We start from the raw sequence: 23,851 nt of genomic DNA, 5'->3' as shown, positions 1-23,851 counted from the left end.
CAAGAGACCAGTTTCCAAGAAGAGCTTTTCTTCCCAGTGTATTATATTATAGCAGAGAGCACTTGGCAATTGTTGTGGGCGCACACATGTGTAGAAAGGAGGCTGCAGCCTTTGGGCTGTCAGGAAGAGTGAGATCTTGGGTGATTACGTCGAGGAGCCTGGTGAATACCCTTCCTCTCACATAGAGAGACCTGTTCTCTATCTGTATCGTACCTGAACCAGTGGGAATCAATTCAGTTGGATTTTCATTTGCTGCCGGGAGGTGTCTGACAAGGTCTTTGCAAGTGCTTCACCTCTGTTGGTGAGGTTTTTAGGAACCACTAAGCTATGGTGAAGGTTGGAATGGAGTGTTATGCTACTGAGCTGAATTGCTGCAGGTGTTGGTCTAGGGATGCAGAAATATTGCTAGTGCTCCTCATACCTGGCTCTCTTCACCTACCTAAACCTTTGGTCAAAGATGTTACCTTGATTCAAATTTCAGGTTATGCTTCTGCAGTCTGTTTTGTGTACTGGTCCTTAGTGGTGACTGTATGTGACTAATAATGCTCGTGAGCTCTTGGGATAGCTATCCAGCTAGAAATGGGGCAAGGGGCTGAAGGGGGAAGAAACTACACCTGTGGACTGTAGCTGTGCTGGGGAAATCCCATGAGAAAGCCCATGTCTGGTCTTCTGGCAGATGATACAGAGACCCAAGAAGAAACTCCGCCATCGGCATTGTGTTCACATGGGGCTGCGATGCTACTGTGATAGCAGGACAGTCAGGGGGTACCTGCAAGCTGCGAGGTGCTCTGCGTGGAGGATGTCTCGGATACCTTCCTGGTTCCATGGGTATGCCTGGGCTAGTGTAGAGGTGAACTGGAAAGTGAGCAGTAAACTTTCATCGCAAACAGGACTCCCCAGATTGGTTCTTTGGCCAGTAGCCCTGTGGTGAGCTTGAAGTCTCGCATCTGTGCATGTGTGGACTATCTACATTCTTTTTAACACTTCCCAGCCCAAAATGGTGTTAATAGGGGTTACTGTGATTTTGGATGGATAGCATAGGTCCTCTGCGCTGAGGTGTCTGTGGGATCATCACGGTCTCCACAAGTATCCTGAAGCTATGACAGGGCCAAAGGTGTGGTATAAAAGCTCTCCTGAGCTCCAACTTGTGTGCTGCTTCAAGTCCTGCTCTGAATGCTGGGTGTCATGCTGAATACCAGCTCGCCTCTTTGAAGGAAGAGACTGACGCCTTCTGTAGACCAAGATCTACATTGTATTGGTCATTTTTTTCCAAACTGAATCCAATGACTGGGTAATTAAATTGTTGTGTAACACAACAGCTAACAGCCTGGTGTCATTAATTTGCCTGTTTATGCAGAGCCTAGACCTATTGTGAGTTCTGTGCTTAAAAGTAAGAAGCCTTAGCTCCTACCAGAGAAAAGTTAATGCTCAGACCTGGAAGCTGAAAGTCTAAAAGGCCTCCTTAACCTGCCAAAAATATCTCATTAGTCAGTTTTCCTGTATTGCTCTGGTAACTATTTATTGTTTGTGGACTAGAGGGCTTCCTCAGGATCTGAGTTCTTCCAAAGATTGCTAAAAGAGCATTGCTAGCTGTGGGAATGAGGAGGGCGTTCAGTGGGAGTGAACCAGCGTCCAAGGTGCTCACAGATGTACTCCTGAACCCTCACTGCAAACATTAGCAGAAGGACAGGTGTATAATCACCTCGTTGAATATACAATTGAAATAACTAAGTGCTGTTGGACTGTTTGGCTTTCAGCTCCTGCAGGCAGTTTGGACTCCTTCTGAGCCTTTGTGTTGGAGAGGAAGGGCTGCCGCGTTCTTGCAGCGTTGGGCTGCGTTGCAACAAACCGGTTGCTGATGTCCGGGCATACTTTGATTGATGCACAGATCAAATGACTGCTGGGAGTGGCTTTTGGGGTGACATCCCACGTACGATGATGTCAGCAAAAGATTCTAAAAAATTCAGGTGTGGCATAATCTGCCAATTAAACTGATTAGTGCTCTGGCTGAGTCCTGAGAAGGAGCTCTGACTCTGGAGCCCTGCTTACTGAAGTGTTTTATTTAGTACCTTTGTCTCGCCTTGTACTAGACTTTTACCTAGTACCTTCACTGCGGCACACTGTAAGTTGAGGTGGATACCATACCAAGGGCTATGTGCTAGCTCTCCTGCTACCTGGGGAAATCTGCTACCAGCTCATAAATGCCCTTGACTGCTTGGAAGCTGTGACACTGGAAGAGGTCCTGCAACTGCTGTGGAATCGGGATGGAGTGCCTCGCTGCTCTGTTGGCAGAAGTGAAAGCTGGCCAGGAGGCAATGCAGGCTGGACAGAAGGAACTAAAGCGTGATGTGGAAACATCTCAAAAGGAAATCCGAACAGTGTTAGCACTGCAGAGGAGCCAGCAACAGGTGAAAGAAGATCTCAAAGCTGAGGTGAAGTCCAGTCACTTGGATATAAGAACTGTGCTTGAGGAAATCCAGCGAGTAAGAGAAGAAATGGAAGCTCGATTAAATACTCAGGCTGATCTGGTCTTACTGATCAAAGAAGTGAGCACCAATTTAACATGTGTAGACAAGGCTTTCCAGAAAATGGAGGAGAGGCAGAAAGTTTTTACCAGCTTGCATCTTCCTACAAAAGAAAATGCTGAGCAAGGATTTTCCTTTGAAAAAGGCTTACACGAGACACACATGGGTTTTGAAAAACCTGTGGAAGCTAACAGTTTGGATGAGGAGTGTGAAAAGAAGGTGCTTAGGGGTAAGACAATGGTGACTGCAAAAGTATGGGGAGAGAAGTGAGGTTGTTCCTACTTGTGCTTGTCAAGTAATTTGTTTAGGCTATTTGAAATGCTTTTAAGAAATAACATTTTTTTTTTTTAGAACTTTAATCTCTTGTTTAAAGAAAATAATTTCTAGCTAGCATAGACGTTATTATTATCACAGACCTTCCTAGTATGTGATAAGCAAAGGAAGGCTTTGATTTGGCTCTGCAAACCAAAAAGTGGGTGATAGATGTTTCATCTAGTAATCCAGCAACAGCGCATAGGATAGAGAGGCTTGGGAAACCAGTGGTACCAGGCGAGTTCTGAGCTAGCCAGCCAAGTACGATGTCAAGTGCTGGGCAGTACCCCAGCGCTTAACTTTGTGGAATACACCCTCACGTACAGTTATGTACTTCTTGCTTTTGAACGCCTATTAACTATAGAAACTACGTATGGGAAACAGTTTGCTTTATGGAAAAGCTTGGGACAGGTCTAATATTCACCCCAAAGAACTGGAGTCAGCCGCTGCCATCTGTGTAGCAACTGTAGAGGGAGTGGGAGGATTTCTGAACCTTTTCCAAGGTCATGGGGTATTCTTTTTGCCAGCGAGATATCGAATCTTCTGTGAATGATTCAGTGATCAAAAGGCTTAGTGTTTGCAAAATCACTGCTAATTTTTTATATATTTTTTAAATATTTTTTTTTAGCTGGTATGAAGGAGGATAGGACCTTAGATGGTGATTGCGTCTGGTTACTGTGCTACATGGAGTAATTGAGAATCTGATTTCTAGTCTTCAGAAATTGAGCATTTCAACTAGATTGGGTACAGTGTTTTCAAGCCTGTTGGAGAGGAGTCCAGAACCTAACTTAAGGATGAAAATTGTTCTGCTTTGCAAGTCTGACTGTATAAAGGCAGTAAGTAAAAAGGCCAAAATGAGAACTTGGTCTGGTAACCAATACTGTCTTTAGTTTAGAGTCCATCACTGATGTGTTGTACCAGTAATTAGACTCATGATGCTTTTGTTTAATGAAAGCATGGCTTTTGTTTTGACATCACAGTATGCCTTCTATACAAATCTGGAAACAATCTGTCATTGCCTAGAGGTACATAAGCCATAAATAAGCATTGGAGTGTCACTGGTGTTGATCTGTAGAGGCAGAGGGTTCATGCTTGCAGAGAAATGCTTTTCAACATTTGAAGTGGCTGTGTATAGCACGTGTCTATGATAAAATTGCCAACAGGAATGTCACTGAATTTCTCTAGTGGATGTTTTTTGTTCAGCTTTTTTTAGTATAGTATCCAGGGTTGGCTTGGTTGGATGTTTGAATGAGCTTCTAGGAAAAGGCTTCGTAGTCTGGACACCACGATAAAAGCAATGGTGTGAATCTGGCAAATTGATAAAGGCTGGATGAACTTTGGAAACAGTGAATATCTGGAGTCTTGTGTCATTTGTGATTAGTTGTCGTATCACTGAATTTAAATGAAATAACTTCATTAGGTAACAGTATGTGATGTAATTTTTTCCCCAGAATAAAACACAGCTCTGTCAGGGTCCTACAAACGGATGTAAAAATCATTTCATATAGTTAATTAAATGATGATACTATCATCTGTATCAGTGAATTTACCCAGTACCCTTAAATGAAGAAGATTGCTGTAGTTTTCTATTTAAGTGGAACATTCAGGAAGGGAGGTGGAATATTTGAGAGAGTAGGAGTATGTGAGCCAGTAGGGCAGGGAAGGACTGACTGTACATATTGTTCTCTAGTCCTTGCTGTTTTTTCCGCTATCTCCTTGATTATTGTCTCTTGTGATTTTTGAAGGAGCTTCAGAAGGTAACCAGTATTTTCCTAAACACGCTATTCTCCATAAGATTGTTGGAAATCTGATGTGGTTGCTCTCAAATGTGAAATGTCAATTCATTTAAAGAGGTCTACTCAAAACACATTCTTATGTCTGCACTGTGAGAAAAGAAATGGTCACATTAGTTAAAATGGTGGTACAAATAAGCTAACTATAAGTAGCAGCCAAGCTTGATCTTTATTTCCCCTACAGATTTGTATTTTGATTTGGGTTATTATGTTGATACACCTTTTAATGGCCCTACTGTTAATCTGCAAGACGGTAAGTTTCTAATGGAAAACATACCCTTTAACAGTGAGCATCTCTGAGCAAAAGTGTAGTGAAATCTTCAAGAACACAAGAATATCTGAACACGATGAAGCAATACGTTGACAATTATCTAACTATGAGGGATGACAGAAAATCTGCCTAGAGAGGATTTATCTGGAAAATTAATAGGCTCGGGAGGCACTTTATACTTGGCTCAGTAAGAGAGGCACAGAGGACACCAGTACTTTGAACAGGAAACTTGTTTTCAAGTGCTTTGAAAAAACAAATGAAGGCTGTGCAAGACTGGTGTATGAATGTAATAGTTGATGTGTCAGTCAGACTAACACTAACTGAGAATCAAAACTTTTGTTATTAATAACTGTCTCCGGTTGTGTGATTGAACCTTACACTGCTAGGACTATTCCAGAGTCACCTGGCAACCTCCAAACTAGGTACTTAGGCTTCAGAAAGGATTCATGAGCAACTACTTCTCTCTGGTTAGTTTGTCTCTATTTGGTTAGTTTGTCCACTGTTTCTTATGCATGTTTCTGTTTTTCGTTTCTTCAAACTTCACCTCTTGTTTTTTTTTTTTCACTTTATCTTGAAGAAATCTTGTTAAGTTGAAACTGTACAAAATAATCTGCCTAGATGTCTTCATTAAATTGCCAAGGGATATTTATGTATTGCATCAGCCTTTTATTGCAAAAGTGTTTGCTCGTTCCTGGTGTGATCCAACGGGGAGGACTGGCCCTATCTGCACAGCGGTACGGTGCTGCCTTTCCAGTCTGAAAGCCACGGAGAAACCTGTAACCGCCGCAGTGTTTACAAGTCAAGCCTGGATTATGTAATGTGGTTTCCTCTGACATGAGATGATTGTGTACTGTGAAGGGATTGAGGTTGCCACATAACTAGGACTATTAAATCAACCATGTAATTCTTGGACCGTGAATAGTGGCAGGGCAAACTGGAAATATGTTACATTTTACAGTGTTTTTTTTTAAAGTCTCATCCTTGTGACTGAAATTGCTGACAGTAAGAAACACTGCAAGACCTCTGGTTAATAAAACTTAAAGCTGAGCTGCAAAAGGGGAAGTTTTTGTAATGAAAAATTTGAAAGGAAGAAAAAGACCAAGTAAATGCAGGAGAAACGGTTTTGTATTCAGCAGTACTTTGGAGTGCTGGAAATACGAAATCCGTGTTGCAAACAATTAAGAAATAAGTTACTAGATAGATAGGACAACAAAGGTGTTGCATTTTATGGGAATATTTATTTAAAGCATGGTGTGAAGAGTATGCTGAGAAGTAAGCTAGAGAGTACACGAAGGCAAGGACAAAGTTCAAAACATTGTATACAAGGTTATGGTGCTAGAAATTAACCTTGCAGATGATGGTGTCTGCTCTGCAGTGCTATTAAAATAACCCTTTCTCCTAGTTAGTATTTCAGGGACCGTTTATAAGAATTTATAACTCCTTTCTTTTCCACCTGTTTTAAGTTTTGGTGAGACTTCAACATAAAGTGCATATTAATTTGTTGTTGTTGTTTTAGTTGACAAGGGCAAGCAGCGGAGTCCCAGGAGCTCATGCATACAAACTCAAGCCTCCACAGATGTGCATTCACCTGGAACAAAACCAGCCGAGTTGACACAGTACAAAACAAAATGTGAGACTCAAAATGGAATCATCCTGCAGCTGAAAAAATTCCTGACAAGCAGTAACCGGAAGTTTGTAGCATTAACAGTTGTGATCCAGCACCTGCAGTCTGAGGTAAAAACTCACAGCTAATACATTTTGGCTTTAATTTGTTGAACTCTTCTCAACAAGGGCTTCTTGAAAATATTAATATACCAATACATAACATCTGTGTTTCCATTGCAATGATTTCTCTTCTCCTGTGGAGGTAGCAGTAAACCTGCACCTGGCATCAACTGGATAGAAAAAAAATAAAACCCCTGACGCTGAGTTTTATGGGCTCTTCACATCCTTTTTAGAAGTTATAAAATATTTGTAGTCAGAGTCCTTCAGGATTGAGTACCTTTCCAAGTATATACTTCAAGTTCTGCCCTTGTAGGAAAAGGTAGTTTCAACAGATAATCTGCATGACCTTGCTTTGTTATCTGACATTGGGTAGAAGAATATATAAGGGGTAGATATGTTTTTGCGATATTCAGAATAAAGTGTGAGTTATAATGGTTGTATTTATTGAATCCTACATGATTGGTGGTGTCTTAAAATTATCAACATTTCATTTAAAAAAATAATATTAGAAATTCACCTGGAATTCAGAATGGAATTAATCTGATGTGGTTTCATATTTATTTGTTTTAGTCTATTTGACATATTTAATGACAGTATCAGTTTGATATTACACTATAAAGTTTTGGTCTGCTTTGAAAAGAGAGAACAAAAATCTGAAGTTAATGAAATTAGTTAAGATTTATGCTGCAACAGTTGATGCAGGCTTTAATAGCAGTTTCTCTTGCCTTATAACTAATGTTCCAAGATTGATACCAGCTTTATTTCAGCTGTTCCAATATGTGATGATTTTATAGTCTGGTGTACAAAAAAGCACTGAGTTGTCGTAGTGTACTGCCAGAAAAATAACATTCTTTTCTTGCGAGATAATGTGATTGCTCTCATTTCATCTAAAAGTATTGTTTAAGTCCAAGCCTGGTTCAACTGAGTGAGAGCAGTGGCTCTTAGCCAGTTTTATGGGTTTGGTTTGCTTGGGTTTTTTAAACTCTTCATGGGAACACCTTTCTCTGCTAAGGAACCTAGTTGTAAGATCTTCAAAGCAAATTGATATTTTGGATGCCTGTCATCTCAACTGAAATTGTGACGTTTATATGTGAAATTCTCACTGCGAAACTTCTCTGCAGTCTCCTAATTGCTATATAATAAGCACCTTGATTTTTGGTAACTGTTATAATTAAATATCTTGGCCTAGATTCTTCTCTCAAATATTTTATACTGCAACTTTTTAAAATTCAGGAATACTTTATCAATGTAATATTTAATGAGAAGAAGCCTGTCATGCATATTTGCTTCTTCCAGATCATTTTACAGGCCACTTAGTCCAAATGGGCGCTTTTTTTTTTTGGTAGAATAATGGGAATGGTTATTAAAAAAAAAAAAAAAGGAAAAAAAAAAGGAAAAAAGTTGTTTTGAAAATGGAGGGAAGAGAGAACTGTGTGGAGGAAACTAGTAGTTTTGCTCCTTCTTCCTCTTCATTATTCTTTTGAAGATGGAAAGAAAAAATAAATGTTATTTCTATCAAATTGTATAAAGTGAGTAATCTTGGAGAGTTAAGTCTAGGCACATGAAACTGGGCTAAGTATGACATATTGATGTACTTTCATACCAATTATTGACGTGGTTTTCCCCTTTCCCAGGATAAGACAGTGCTTGGTGAACAGTCACTGTTTTATTCTTGTGTACTTGCCGTAGAGGTGAGAAGGACTCTTCTGCTGTGGCTGGTGTAAGGAATACTCAGAATCGGGTAGTTAGCTGAGGGAAACAACTTGTATGATTTCCGTGTTTTAGGGAACACTCTGAAGAATCATCTTGGTTTTGTGGTTTCTTTTGGTTTTGGTTGTTGGTTTGATGGTTGTTGTTTGTTGTGGTTTGTTTTTTTTTTTCCTTTCTGGTAAGGCGTGGAGTCTGGTATAGCTAACTTAATCTCAACTGGCCATAGGCTTATTTTTCTGAAGTGTCTCTTGGGGACCCTTTTGTAGTTTTCAAACTCTTTGGGTAAACTCAGGGAGAAACTTGGAGTTAGATTTTTAGCTCGTAAGACAGAGGCTCACAGCTTAACTACTGCAGAGCCAACTGAAAGTAGCTTCAGCTTTTCTGATTTAAAAAAAAATAAAACTAATCACGTGTAGCTGATTACATGAAGAACAGAGCTGTGCTTTCATTCCTCCCACTAGAGCAAGTGTGAAGTGACACGATCCAGCATAAGCTGATGAAACAGCTTTCTGTAACCAGAGGAAGGTCCTGATCTGTTCCTGCAGAAGGCTGATTCAGCTTGCAACTACCAGAAAGCTAACCCAGCCACAGAGAGCGTTTCTTTGCGCTGATTAGCGATGTGGACCATCCTAATGTGTGGTCAGAGCCAGTGTGACGGTGAGATGGAGTCAAGGACAGGCTGCCTGGCAAAATGGAGAAAAGAGCTGGAGTGAGCTGTTAGGTCTCTCTGAGCCTGTGCAGCCTGGACTGAGCCACTTGGCAAAACCTGCCCCAGCCTCTCCCACTTTCCCTGTAAAGCTGAAGTTACTAGGAGGTTATCCAGCTATTGCGTTTGTTTGGGTTTGCTTTTGTGTGTTTTTTTTTTTTCTTTTTCTAAGAGGTCCCAGTGCATTTCTGCACAAAGCTTAAAGTTGCTTCTTATGAGCTCATTTGAAATGTGATGTAGCTGCGAACAAAATCAGGACTTGCTGGCAATGACTTCTGTTGAAAATGCAGCCAGCCCATCTGGAGTGAAGTTGAGAGGGAGGCTGCTGTCGAAGGGTTAAATGAGATTGAGCCGTGCTGTGGGGCTGTTTCTGGCTGAGCTGGAATCTCTCACAAAACTCTGCCTGAGCTCAAACATGCTTCTTGCAAGCGTTATCTTGGAGCTGTCAATATTAAGAGCTGGCTCTGATAAAACCTTCATACTCGAGCTATCAGGGTGTCTCCAGGTGGTTTCTATGCTTAATGACCTTCACTAAGGCTCTTCTGAATTTAAAAATCCGAAAACCCCAATTTCTACCTTGCAAGAGATACTGTTGCACTGGGTTAATACCAGATGGATACCCTCTTGGCATCCAGAATACTTTCTGGCACTGGACAGTGTGGCTGGTGAGAAGGCTGTGCTGTACTGAGTTTTTCCATTGTTAGGCAGCTGTATGTGTGCTAGTGGTGTTGGAAGCACTTGTCAAACTACAGGGTAATCACAAAAGCAAGCTTAGTCTTTCTAGACTGCTGCGCTCCCACTGATCTCCTGGTAATTCCAATGACTTCATAACTATTTTCCTGTTTTTTAAGTTCAAATGAGAAAGGAAAAGTGGCAGTGCAGAGGAAATGGTGAAATCAACCATTTACAATAAGCACATGAAGTGCCAAGGGAAACCATCTCCCGTTAACCTTTAACTGCATTAAACTCTGAAATCTGCACCGCTGCGTTTTAGTTGATCTTTTAATTTCCCCTGGTATTGATTTTGCATATTAATTTTGAATTTATTTCTTGTCCTTCAGTAACAGATGCATTCATAGAGGCTTTAAATACACGGTTTGGCATGTCTGCGGTAAGCCGGGCGGTGGCTGCCACTTCTGCAGCCTTACCCTCTCTTCCCTTGCCCTCCTGTCTCTATGGGCTGGTGCTTGCATGCCCTTGAGCAGCCAGTTCAGGCATCCAGTCAGGAAGGAAAAAAAAATGATGATGGGTCTACTTTTATAGGTCTGTCCATACTTGAAGTTTTACAGGTATGCCCCTGCACAATGGTTCGCTGTGGGAAGCAGTGGGAATGAAGAACCACTAGTGCTGGGTTGGGATGGGAAAGTCTGCCCAAGAAGTCTGCAACTGTGGGTAGGAGCCAGGTGCTCCCTTGGGAGGGAGAATCCCAAACTCGTATTGTTTTTGTGATGTCCTGCAAAAGTACGTCACCAGTGGATGAGGCTGTGGTGGCGGCTCCTGCGTGAGCCTCGGCCCCTCGCCTGCTGGGGGGCGCTCAGCCCCTTCCCCTGCCTCAGGGCACCTCTAACTCACTGCCAGATATAAACTCCTAAGAGTTTGGGGGTGGGAGGTGTTTGGTTCATCAGCACAACACTACCTTGGTTTTAAATCTGGTTTTGACTGTTCAAGGGAGATTGAGTGTTCGAGTGGGAACGTGATGTGTTGTTAGAGCGACTTGAACAGCTTTGTGACTGTTTAAAGTGTGTGAATTGGCAAATATTACCTTTTCATCCTTTCATTTAATGTGTAAGTTGCTACATTCAGAACTACTCAGGCTGTTTAAAAACCTTTAGATTGTAAAATGTTTAATTGTTACGAACACCCATTTCTGTTCTTCCAGTCTAATAAATTAATCTAATGAAGTGTTTCAGGAGCTCTCAACAGATTCTGCTGTAGAAATGAGCTTCAGATTTGTGTCTGTGCCACAGGGTGCTACAGAGATGAACAGAAACTAAATTTCACCATTGTGCTTCTCTTGGTATTATGGGAAGACTGGAATTTACAGTTCCAAATTTACTTGGCAATGACTGTGGTAACATCTTCAAGAAGTTTCCTTCATAGAGGGAAATGCTATTTGAAAGCCTTTAGAGCCTTGACAATAATATGTGGATACCACTAATTGTGGATCTGCCACAAGAAGCAACATAAGTAATGTGCTAGAAATTGTGTGGATGAAACAGGCGTCAGTATTTCTAGGTGGAAATAGAAATTAACCATTAGTAAATGAGCTACTATAACTGGCAACACTGTCAGGACATGTGGATGACTGCAAGAGGCAAGATACTAGTTTTCTTGGGAACTTCTTAGCACTTTAAAGACTTTTTTTCCACCTTGGAATAAATGGACACATGGATCAGAAAAATATGTCCTGGCCTTTGTGGAAGTTCAGCAGAAAATATTTATATTTATCAAATGAGAAATGCATATCTAGCTTAAGGAGCAGAAGTACACATTGCATCACAAAACCCAAAACTGCTTATAGTAAAAGGAAGAGATTTGGAACAATCATATTTTTGGTCCATAAATCCAAAATATGTTTGCAGGCCTGTTGTCTTTGAGCTAAATTTATAGTTTTGATTTTCTACAACGTAACATCAAACTTGGCCAGTTCTCATTAGGATTTTCATCCAAAGTGTATTTCTCTTTACATCTAGCTTCCCAAAACATGGACATAACAAGAGAGAATAAGGATATCTAATTGAGATAATTTTTGTGTTTCTTTAGATTTTAAAAAAAAAATATTCACTTAGAACAGAAGTAAAAAGATAATATCTTGACTTTGAGGAATTAAAATATTTTCTGTTCAATAAAGGAGTGTATTTGAGTGATATCACAGTAGCTTTCCTCTGTAGAGCAAACCTAGGCTCTAGCAGTTTGCCTCGGACAGGTAGCTGTTGGAAAGCAAGAAAGTTTCAAATGATTCTCAAGGCCCTTGCAACATGTGGCTGCTGATGAACAAGAATATTTTTGGCAACAGGTTGAAGATTTGTGAGCTCTAACATCCAGAAAAAAATTTTAATCCATTAATTACTGTGAAACTAGGCTCTGGTGGAAATACCTTTTTAGGGCCTCAGTTAAACAATTTATTGGGTACACCTGGGTATTCAGAATGGGTTACGGTTGCACAGAATCTGGAGTCCTGTCCTGTAGCTACTCCTAGCAAAAGTTGTCTTGAGAAAAGACACCCTTAACTGAAACAAACTTGGTGTTTCAGGCAACCAGTGTTGCTTTCCATGAAGAAGTTGATTCTCATGACTACCTTATATTTCTTCTTTTTTTTTTTAATTTTCTTTTTCAAGAAGATGCCGAATTAATGGCAGTAGCAAACTAGATGTATCTATTCAAAATCAAAATTAATGGGAGAAATTAGTGGAAGAAGAAAATAAGTAATATATTTGCTTCTTGTTTACCTCTTTTGTTTTGTACTGTCTTTTCAGATTAAATTCTAAACAGCCTTAAAAATGGAATGACAAAGAAAACACTAATATTATGCTCAAGGATGGGATCTCATATTCTAGCATTTCAAAGAACTTTATAAAGATAATTTTATAGACATGAGAACTTAAATTATGACAGTATAACTTGTCAAAGCTTCATGCTATCTGATGGAGGCTTTGTGTCATACTCAGATGAGATGAACTAAGACAAAAAGCTTTGGAAAATACTGAGAAATAAGTAATTCCTTAGATAAGGTAAACTTATTTTTTTTATGAGATCAGAATTTTTACAAGTAAGGAAAGAGTCATTCTATGTGACAAGTGAAAACTAATGTTGAAGCTCGGAAACCCTGTTAAGTAGAAAACAGGCTGTTACAGAGAAGTAAACAGCCCATATTGCTATGTCTGGACCGAACCTTGTAAAGCTATTGCGTGAAGGTCAACATCACTTTTAAATGGGAAAACGAAGATCCCATATGAGCATAAGATCCCACGTAAAGCTTGTAAAAGCATAAAGAGACTGCAAGTGTATGATCTGTGTTAAATATTAAGTGAGTCATAGGAATCCTGTTTGGCTGGTTCTCTGCTTTAGTGTTTCACACACTAAACATCAGGGAATAAACATCTGATTCTCCATAAACGTACCTAGCAAATGAGAGAAGTGAAGTATTAAAAGTTACAGTGAGTCTCTATCAGCTAATCATGTTAGCGGTGTATTCTGAGGCTTAATTAAATTCTTTTTTGAGTAATAAGTCAAGGTGAAAACTGATTGCTTATTTCATTTGGTAAGAAGGCACACATAACACTCACAAGGCTGAGAGTAATTTGGAAATAGTAATTTTACTGTATATTTATTGATTTGAGATGGTTAATGACGTTTTCAGTTTAATACAGTAATAGTCTACTGCTCCTTTCAAAAATACACATGGAGCCAGAGGGTGTAAATCCTGTTTGTTGTGCCATTTCCTTGGCTCATTTCTTTAGCTTGCTTTTGCCTCCGAGTTGCGTGAAGGAAATGAGGTTTCAAGGGTTTTTTAAGTGGGGTGAAGGGCAGGTGAGTTTAAAAAAAAAAAATAATTTCTGAAATTGTTGACTTCTCATTAGAAGATTTGTTTAGAGGATTGGGTTTTGCCAGCAAAGAAGGAACAGGGGACCAGTAGAAATACTGTAGTATAAGGACCAAAATAGTCAAAGCAAATGTCATGCTGCAGAGGGGATATGAATGGCCCTTTTGTTACCCCTTCAGTTACCTCCAGGCTATAGCTGATGACATAGGAGTGACTGGAGTTTATGCAAAGATGTGACTCAATTTCTACATTACAGCCAATGATGATGTTCCTCTTTTCATGACTGGTGCAGCACAAGGATGGAGTCAACTCCAATTTCTAATGCTTTGTCTGTAAGAGGAATATCTGCTCAGATACAAAAAGCACATCCTGTATTAAAAACTGTTGGCAACTGAGGCTGCACCAGGATTAAATAGTTAAATGGTAACATTCTTCAGTACAAACTAAGTCCATCTCCTGTGAGGTCGAAGCACTCGTATTACAGAACTGCTTACAAATAACCATAATTTATTATTATTTTTTTAAGATGCTCAGTATTTCTCTCCAAGTTTGATTTTTAGGAGTAAGTGCTTGTGGTTTGAGCAAACGGCTTTCAAAAATGAGGCTTTCCTTTCCCGGAATAAAATTAATTTGACCCTTAGTGTGACAGTAAAACACATTTAAGTGCTTCCTTTCTGGTTTATGTGCTCTGAACAAATTTATTTTAGTCTGGTCTAATAAAATGCTTTTTCAAAAAGCAATGTAAGGTTTTTGTATTTCACGCTTGACGTTCTCCTCAAGTCTTGACTCTTGAAATGACTTCTTTGCAAACGCGTATGGCTGATAAAACCAGAAGGGTGAACAACAGCCTTCCAGTTCAGAGCTGTTCCCACCTGCCAGTTCTGCCTGTGACAGGTACCGTTGCTGCCCTTTGTGTGAGACTCAGAGCTGCCTGCCCGTATGCCAGGGAGTGTTTGGTACCAGCATTGTCTGGGCCTTTCTCCGCCTTCTCTTAGCAGGGACTGCATCGCATCCCAGCATTAAGAGGGGAACATTCCAGTATGGTCGCTATATGATGCTTAGGGACAAGTGGTGGACTTGGCAGTGTCAGGTTAACAGTTGGACCTTCAACGACCTTCAAGGACTCTTCCAACCTAAACAGTTCTATGATTCTGTATGTTTGTGTCATGGGAAAAGTTCCACAACACGACCTGATTCCCTGAGATATTTTGGGACCTGGAAGTGGGTTGTGTCTGTTACTTTGCAAGGTACTAGTGGTTTGCAGTTTTTGGTTCCAGCAATGCACAGTGCTGCTTCTGAACCTCATAATGGTTAGAAGACAAAGGCTTCATGGGAGTACAATCTTGAGGAAGATCTGGAAACATTAATCTGAGGATGAAAAACTGAGCAAGAGGGTTTTGTTGAATGACTGAAGCATGCTAAGCAGTTTGAAATGCCATAGAGCTCCTGGAGGAGGTGATACGTTGCGTGGGGTAGGCTAGGCAACTGTGATAGCTTATCAGATAGACATTTATGTGACATAGCTGCTTGAAATTTTTTTAAAAAAAAAACAACAACAAATAATACCCTGTATTTTGGTGTATAAATGTGAAGTTTTCAGTGTTGGTTCTTGCGAGTTCTTCTTTCTTTAGTACAACTTCAAAAGAGTACGCATTTTGTTCCCAGAAGGAGTGTAATTGTTTAAAATGTGAACTCTGGTGTGTGGATAATTACTACTGGATGAGCAGCATTAGCTTATTCGGACACACGTACTCAAAGCCCAGTTTCTGCCATGGTTTTTGCTCTTATACGTTGTGCAGCTGTTGAAGGACTTGTAGCCCTTAACATGGAGGGAAAACTTGCAGAAGGTAAGGCTCTTTGGCCAGGCACAGCTTATCTGTGGCTCTCAAAGCCTTGACTTGCAGACAGAGAGCACAGGGCTCCTGCACAAGGGCCACCCCACCTGGCCAGCAGCAGGACTGTGCTGAGAAACCTGGAATGGTTAGCCTGATTGCATGTCCTCTCAAGGAAGTAAGAGTTGGCAGTTTGCCATAAAACTGCATGCCTCTGGACTTGGGGTCTGCAAAGGAGCTGTGGGATGCTTGAGTAATACCCACCCATTCCAACTTGAGAACCACGCATAACATGAGATCTTGAAGGTATCTTCTGTCTTTCTCATGTGAAGATTTGGTATAGGTACATCGCCATGAAGGTGGGTTGCCTGCTTGGTATAAATACATTTTTGTTCATTCTGGAATGCGGACTCTTGTAGACCTTCCTGCTTTTAAAGCAGAGCAATGGAAACTGTTCAGATGTTGATGCGTCTTCACCTTTGTTTGTATCTAAAATGACCCTAAGCTGATCTGTTTGAATCTCAAGCTGTAGCAAAAATAGCTAGTTGCCAGGAAAAATACTCTTAAGCCTGTAACTGGGCTGCATAACTGCCAGTAACACAAACATGGATGACAAATTTAATAATTTATTACATTCCTAACTTGGTAATTTTTGTCATTTTGAAACTGACGTGTTCTCCAGCCCCATAACTTGGAGTTTTTCTTTTTCCATCCGGTTGTAGTGGGGCTACCTCACCTTCCCAGGTCCTTGCTACAAGGCACACATCCCCCTGAACTCACTTGTCAAACTTTCAAAACGTGAAGGATTTTTAACTGCTTGATATTTGACAGAACAAGAAACGTCCAAATCTCCTTCTTTATGCTGAGAATTTTTTTGTAGCATCCAATAGCAGAGGTGCAGTGCCCTGATATTGCCTGTGGCAAAGCTTTTATCCCCAAACTCTGTTCTCGTTCCTTCCTATGGCTTCCATGTTTGTGGTAGGGGGAATGTTATGGCTAAAGCTCAACTGGATTTCTTGTGCACCTACAATAGATTTTATTTTATTTTTTTTTAAATAAGAAAAACAGGTACCCAGTCGTCCTATGTGATCTTGGCGTAAACTCGTAAATTATGCCAGAAACAGCTTTAAATAGATGTGAAGGCCCTCCTTGAGTCTCTGACAACTAAGCAAGGATGATACCTATTGCCAGATTTATCTGGATAAATGAACAATGCCAAAATTGCAGAACCAAGTGGGAGCATACCGGATCGAGCTCTTTCAATTTCTGGTGTTGATTTTTCAACTAGAATCTAGTAAAGCATAAACTAGAAGGTTGCTTGATATTTCAGCCCAAAGCATATACAAACCTGTCTTTAAATTAAATACTGCAGATGGCCCTTACTGGATTATTCAAGCGGTCTTTGGTATCCTCTGCGCTTAGGTTTCAGGTCTTGGAAACTTTTGTGGTTTTTTGGGGAAATCCCCATATCTGGAGCTTCAGTTCCCTCAGGTAAAAGTGTGCTGAATTGACTGCTAGTCAGTCTGACTACTTCATGTGGCCGCTTAACCATATGAGCGAGGACTTCCTATTTTAGGTAGCCATGGCTAGCTCTTTGTGAATATATTCTTCAACAGGAGGTCATAATACAAGTCTGCCTGGATTTCTTGATTTGTGAAACTACGAACGGACAAGCTGGAGATTGAGGCGCAAGGTTAAACAGCATCAGCAAAAAGCAAAAGAGCTCAAGAGCAGCAGAGAGCAAGAAATGTTTTTAAAATAATATATTAGAAAGGCAGTGTTATTCTATTTTATTTTAGGTTTTTAGTGTCAGCCTTTGTCACTCCTTAGTATATTCCGATCTCATATGCCCTTTTCTCATCAAATTGCTTTAACTAAAACCAGACATGGTGTGGACCATGAAGCAGGCCCTTTGGAAACACTAACCAAGAACATTAGTGTTTCCAAAGGGTCTGCAGTGTGGTCCAGCCACGAGGCCGAGGGGAGAAGAAAATTTGAGACGTTTTACTAACAGAGTGGGCTGGAAGAAATCAGGTTCAAGGATGACTTTTTGAGAATTAGAATAAAAAACGAATATGAAAACCAAGGGGAGGGAAACATTTTTAAAAAAAAAAAAAGGCCTAAGTGTGTTTGTACACTAATTTAGTAACGGACAAGGTTATTGTAAAAGCTTTGGCAAATCCCCTTGGGAGCCCACGACATGAAAATAAAAGTTGCTTTGGTAGTTCACTTGCTTGCAAATCCACTATGTGGTTGTGTCCCAGCGTGCTAGGGTGCAGCTCAAATAACTCACTGCAGCGTTCACGTTTTCATCATCAGACGCTGTGTCCGTAGCAGGAACTGGTGTGGAGCAGGAGCGAGATGACTCATCTCTCCTTCCTGAGCAGGGAAGAGCAGGGCGAGTCCTTTCAATAACTGAGCTCTCTGCTCTCAGGAGGATTTACCGCGGAGGGCAAGGCGTGGTTTTCAGTTTTAGCCCACTGTCGCTGTAAAAAGCATCTAAGTGCTTAATGTAAAACTGCAACACGGCTACTTAATGCCCCTACTAGTCTGTCCGTGTCCAAATAACTGTTAAGACTGCTTAAACGCTAGTGATTAGAAGGGGATCTTTCCCATACAAGGTCAAAAATACAAATATTTCTAGTAAAGGGCTGATCCTTTCTTCTTACCAGCCTTTTCAGCTGCAGAATAATTTCCTTTAATTTGCAGCAGATGAGAGTGCATAGCATAAAAATCACTCACTTTGATTAATCTTGTGTCAGACCTTAATACGACTGGTTTCTGGGTGCTCGTTCCCTCTATTTTTTCTTAAGAACGGTGTATTTTACTGCTTTATTTGTTCTGCAGGCATGCAGAGAGGGTTCCCCTCCTCCAGGACAGGGTGCTCTGGGGGGACCTGGTGAGCGAGTGCCGATGTTATCCTGGGAAAAACCAGGCTGTGGCGAGAGTGTCCAGGGGCAGACAGGGAACCTGCGGTAGAGGTGGCGTATTCCCTGTGGAAAACCAAGTGCAGGTGTCACCCTGCCAGCATGTGAACTCATCTGCAGTGGTTGGTTTACGTGTAGCAGCTAATGGAAAAAGTCTAAGTGATTTTTTGGGCCAGCGCGTTGTTATTTTTTCTCTAACGTATCGTAGCTGAAGGAAACGCATGCAAAGTGAATTTCCAGCTCTCTGCGTGCGCAGGAGCAGCGGCGGCAAGCCCGGGCATTGACAGCAGCAAAGCTGCTGTATCTGCGGCTCTCCCATTCAGCCCAGGCCTCCCGTGGCTTATTTTCGCATCAACAAATTAAGTGTGAAAGCAGCGTATAGCAAGCTCGAAACAGCTAAAAATAAGCTCCATTATCCGCAGAGAAGGGCAGCCTTCCCTTTCACGGCCCCGGCTGCCGTTGGAGCAAGCGGAGATCGATCGGTCTAACGTCTGGGGCTCGCCTTTCATAAAAGAAGGGCTGTGGCTTTAAGTAATCGCTGGCTGCTTGTGCCAATTGCAGAAGCTGCAGTATCTGCCGCTGTCGGGAGTGATCGGTGCGGAAGTAGGATAACCTGCGGAGGCAAGGTCCAGCGTCATCGCTCGGCTGTGGCCGGAGCAGCCCGGCCAGCGGTGTCCCCACCTGCGCGTTGCCTATGAGCGCCGGGGAGCCGAGCCGGGGGCTGCCGGAGCTGGAAGATGGGCTGCTCTAGCAGCAAGCTCTGCCTCTATTCTCAGTGTGCTGCAGCAAGGGTAATTCAGTGTTTGTTTCGTAGGGCTTTTTCCGACAGCAGGGAGCCGGACGGGAGCTCAGCTGTGAGCAAGGTGAAAGCGCCCTGGCAATGGGAAGCCTGGACCTTGTCACCTCTGCGCCGTGGCTGTGGGTGAGAGGTGCCGGTGGCCGAGCCGTGGAGTGGCTCTGCTGCGGCCGTGCCTGGGCTTCTCCCAGGGGTTCGGGTCTCGGGGCAGAGAGGCAAGGCCGGCCCCCTTCCCCTGGCCGAGACACAGGTCCTGGGCAGAGCGGGGAGGTTGGTGCTTCTGCTGGTTTTGAGTGCAGGTTTGTTATGATTCTCTTGGTATAAGAAACATCATTGATCTTAAGATTCAGGACCGCGAGCAGTGGGGTGGGTTGTATTCAACTTTGAACAGGGCTGTGCCTTTCCTTCGTGGAGGACTGAGCGTTTAGCAAAGTTTTTGATTTTGTGTTTGAGTAAGCTGAAGATAAATATTTAATGCGTGCCTCTTTCACATATATACACCATAGTTTCGTGCCCTTGACAGCTATCAGTTGATTTGTTCTGGGAGCTTATGTTGCTACACCCATCATAAAGTATGAAATTAATTGCTGCGAAGTCGGATTTTAATTGCAGTGTTATCCTGGAAAAAGCTATTCTTTGTTTTAAAGTAGAACTTCCTTAACAACAGAAGAACATCTGTGTATTTTGTAACAGCAGAACTGTTATCCTAAATGATTCATATTTTGGCTTCTTGCTCCTGTCTCTTGTTTTCCTACAGAACACATGTAAGTTAATTATTGGAAGGTGCCCTGCTCAGATCACTAGTAACTAAATGTTTGGGTTTGTTTGTTTTCTCTGCAGAGGGAGGAAGCACTGAAACAGCATAAAGACTTATCTCAAGAACTGGTTAACCTTCGAGGAGAACTAGGTAAGAATGTGATTTTATATTCTTCATGAGAACGGAAATGCAGCAAAACAGGTCTGCGGAAAGACAGATGCCCTGGTATTGTAATGGCAGTCATTTAATTCCCTGACTGAATTCTGCTCTGATGCTTTCATCGCTGCATTTCTCTGGAGCCCTGACAGCGTTGACCCCAGGTTCACTGAATTCCTGGCACTGATCTGACTGCGCCTAGCAAGGCCTCCTCGCAAAACATATGTCTGATGACCAAAGCACTCACTCTCTTAAAAATGGGAGGATGGCTGACAGTATAGATCCTTCTGTTTGATCCCCAAATTATTTGTATGCTGTCTGCTAGAGATTTGCTGGCAAGAACCCATAAACCTGTGAAAATATACTGCGCAATATCTGCATTTTGCCTTAGTGACTTGTAGGTGAACAAGTGTGAAATTAGCCTAATAGCATTTCCTTCTTTTAATGAGATTAAATCTTTGAACTCATCCTACTGGACATCTATACTATGAAATTGAGCTATAATGCGCAGGGCTGGTGTTGCCAGCTTTGAAGCTTGATTTAACTGCATTTAATGGCAACTTCATGTAATTTATTTGCACTCAAAGCAGAATCGTCTTGTGGAGTGTAAAAAGTCATTGGATTGAAAATTCACTTGAAAGTGAAGCTAACATTTTAGAAAAGCATGTTTCTTTTATGATTAAGCCCCTTTAAAGAAAAAAAAAGCTTTGAAAGCAGAAGTAGCTGAAAGCAGTTTCAGATACGTCACTTATTGAAAAGTTGGAAATGTTTATTTTCACATGCTTTGGAAGTTGAGTATTGTCTCAGCCAAACTTGAGCGTGAATGTAGGTCTTGTTACATGCAGGTGGTGCATTTAATGTTTGGATTTATTTTTTAGCACTGACTAATAAGGCGGGCATTCCCTGGCAACTACTCAGAGTTGGAAGTGTGGTGGGGAGGGAGGGGTCTCCTTGCCCCCCCAGCTGAAGTAACAGAGCACAGCTTCTCCACTTGTCAGTATTCTTGTCATCCAATTTAGAGGGTTGTGTTAAAATGCAGTTTTCTGGGAGCTTTATTTGATGCTGCATCAAATTGTGCATGGGCAGTATCGCAGGCAGATAAAGCCTTTCAGCCTGGATAGATAGACGAGAGTACCAAAGATACCGCAGAAATGTGTAGTGTTTTCTTTCTTGGAAGTTTAGTACTGAAAAGGTGAGGAGTTTCTAGAGCTTGGTGCAGTCTGGCATCTGTCAAGCTGCAGCTTTTAACCTTCCTACTGATAAAGCACCCGGATGGCATTTTTTGCAGTTTTTCCGGCAGGTCTCGGTAGGGGCTGGCTGTGATAGAGCCTGGCCTTCCTCTGCCTTTGCGTCCCTCTGTCCTGCCTTGTGCCTGCCATCCAGGCAGCTGTGCACTGAGCTGCCTGGGGACATAAGCCAGCTGAAAATTAGTGGCTTGAAGTGCTGTTTTGCCCAAACTGCCTGACCTGGCTCAGTGTGTGGCTGAAGGAACACGGGTGCTGGAGCAGAGAAAGGTGAAAGAGCAGCAGGGTGGTGGGTTGTGTCCCCCACCAACTGCAGCTGGCACTTCTGTCACCCTAAAGTGACAATGACAAAACCAGAGTCTTATTGTGGAAATGGGCTGCTCGCTTTGCTGCAAAGCTGGGTTATAAATATTATCAATAAGATTTATTTTTTTTTTTATGTACATACATGTGACTTTCGGGGTGAACTCATTTGTTTATCTTATCATGAAAATGATTTCAGGTGGATTGCTGTCTGAGCAAGAAAGTCTCTATTTTTCCGTGTGCCTGAATCTTCAGTCTTATTTTCCTTTTATCAACCTAGGTACTGTGTGTGTCACTTATCAGGAAAGAGAAGATTCAGTTTAGATGGGCAGACCAAAAGCTAGCCAGCATTTTTGCCCATTATCACTTTTGGTGGGTTATTTTTGTGTGTTTTTTTATGCGTGTTTTGGTTTTTGTTTTTGTTTTTTTGAAAGCTTAATTCTTTCGAAGGGCACCTCACTCTTAAATGAGCTTCCTATAAACTTCTTACCTTCCTGCTTTGATTAACAGCCTGCTGAGCTCATATGTGGGGCTTCTGTTGCAGGAGTATGTCATTCAGTAGCTTGATAACTAGGAAAAAACTTCAAATGCAACTGAGCTTGATGGATCCGTGATGCCCAAGTGCACCGAGCTGTCAGCTGGTGATGCTGGCCTGCGCGCTGCTGGCTGAGGTCATCAGCCATTCCCCTCATGGAGCTGATCTTACTGGGTCAGCTCTGTAGGAGCATCTGAATGGCAGCCTTGGGCGTGCTTCCCTTTGTAAGGTTTCCAGACCATGGTTGCAGTGAAGCATTTATCTTCATGCAGCTCCTTTGTCTCAACCACGTCACGCGTCTGGCCTGTCTGTACTTCTCTCCTCAGCATGTAAAGGGAGTGGATTTAATCACAGAAATTAAAACTCCACGTCTTCAATTCTATCTAGCTTTAAAAAGATTTGTGTGGGGTTTTTGTGTTTTTTTTTTTTTTAAAAAGTTAATAAAATAGATAAATGAAGCCAGGCAGTCCTCACTTGTTGACAAGGTTTGAGAAAAGTGTTCTTGTAACAGTAGCTTTAGCTGAAAATAATCTGTTTAAACACACACTTGCTAATCAGCTTTCTGTTGCTACTGTTAAATGGATATAGCTGAACTTAAGATTTCCGTAGGCCATTTTGACGTAAGTACTGCAAATTTTGATTCACAGTCTGATCTAGGCACAGATTGGCTCAAAGTTAAGTACAGTTTGAATCTTGTTTTGGCCATGTAAACACGTGTACGTGTTTCGTGGAGTCCCAGCTGCCGTGTTTTCAGTGCCTGTGGGTTTGTGGTTTGGGAACAGGTGGTTTAGGAAGAGGAACCAGGTGTGCCCAGCTCAGTGTAGTCTGTGCCCTGTGTGTTGCCGTTTGAGAGGAATGTGAAGTCTCCAGCAGCTTGCTCCCTGCGCAGTTTGGACTCCTCAGTTTCTTGCTTTGAAGTTGTCGTGCACGCTCCCAAGCTCCTTCATGTACCTTGCAAAACTGAGTCGGCTTGCTGTCAAATCGTCCGTTCTGCTGGGTTATTCCCTGCGACCCTTTCTACCAAAATACCTTTTTGTTTAGTGGTTTAAATACACATTAGGATCCCAGACCTGCCTTTGGCAGTGACTGTGTGGCTGCGCAGAGTGTGGGGAGGATGGTTGCCGGGCACTGCCTTCTGCTCTCGGCAGCTGGAAACACCTGCGAGGATTAGCAACAGTGATGTATGTGGGGATGGGCTTTTCCAAAGCAGTTAAAATTCATTAACAGTCAGGTTCTGAACTTGGATTTCCTTAAAATCTCCAGCCACCAAGACTAAACTTTGTGGTTTGAATGTAAATGACTTGGTTCTGGGAGCCTGGAGCAGGTACGGATGTCCTGTTTGTCACCTGTTTCCCTTCTTACTAAGATGCAAGCTGGTGCATAAATTATTTCTAGTTACCTGTTTAATTACGTAAGTAGAAATTGCAAGAGCTGCATGTTTCTTCAGAGGTACAAAACTACTCTAAATTAATTGCACTCCAAATTGTTTAGGAGCCTCTTTGCAAGAGTGCTGGACGGAATCCAGCTCAGTCCTGCTCCCAAACAGCAGGTGCGAGGCTGACTCAGCCCGCGGCCCTTGGAAAATTGCTGTTCGTGAGCCTTTTTCAGTGCGATGGAGAGGCTCTCATGTATCCTGTGCAGCCAAATGCCTGACCCCTCTCTCTCTCTCCTCCACTTGCTGCATTGCAATTGATAAACTATATTTTCTTCAAAATA

At 41.9% G+C, this 23,851-nt stretch overlaps 1 protein-coding gene across 6 annotated transcripts in view; it reads left to right on the top strand.

The window, feature by feature from the left end:
- Positions 1 to 23,851, top strand: part of MTUS1 (microtubule associated scaffold protein 1) — a 91,013-nt gene that overhangs the window by 53,538 nt on the left and 13,624 nt on the right. For 4 of the 6 annotated variants that reach the window (XM_086611852.1, XM_009981933.2, XM_086611854.1 and 1 more), the window contains 2 exons: positions 6,418 to 6,635; positions 19,981 to 20,047. In XM_086611852.1, coding sequence (XP_086467978.1) covers positions 6,418 to 6,635; positions 19,981 to 20,047 — 285 coding nt within the window. Of the gene's footprint in view, positions 1 to 2,264; positions 2,755 to 6,417; positions 6,636 to 19,081; positions 19,136 to 19,980; positions 20,048 to 23,851 lie in introns of those variants that run through there. The other 2 variants (XM_009981935.2, XM_086611855.1) reach the window with 2 other exon arrangements.

The sequence above is a fragment of the Tauraco erythrolophus genome, chromosome 5 (assembly GCF_009769465.1).
Source record: "Tauraco erythrolophus isolate bTauEry1 chromosome 5, bTauEry1.pri, whole genome shotgun sequence".
In the NCBI taxonomy this organism is placed as follows: domain Eukaryota; kingdom Metazoa; phylum Chordata; class Aves; order Musophagiformes; family Musophagidae; genus Tauraco; species Tauraco erythrolophus.
This window is presented reverse-complemented; position numbering and strand designations above follow the sequence as displayed.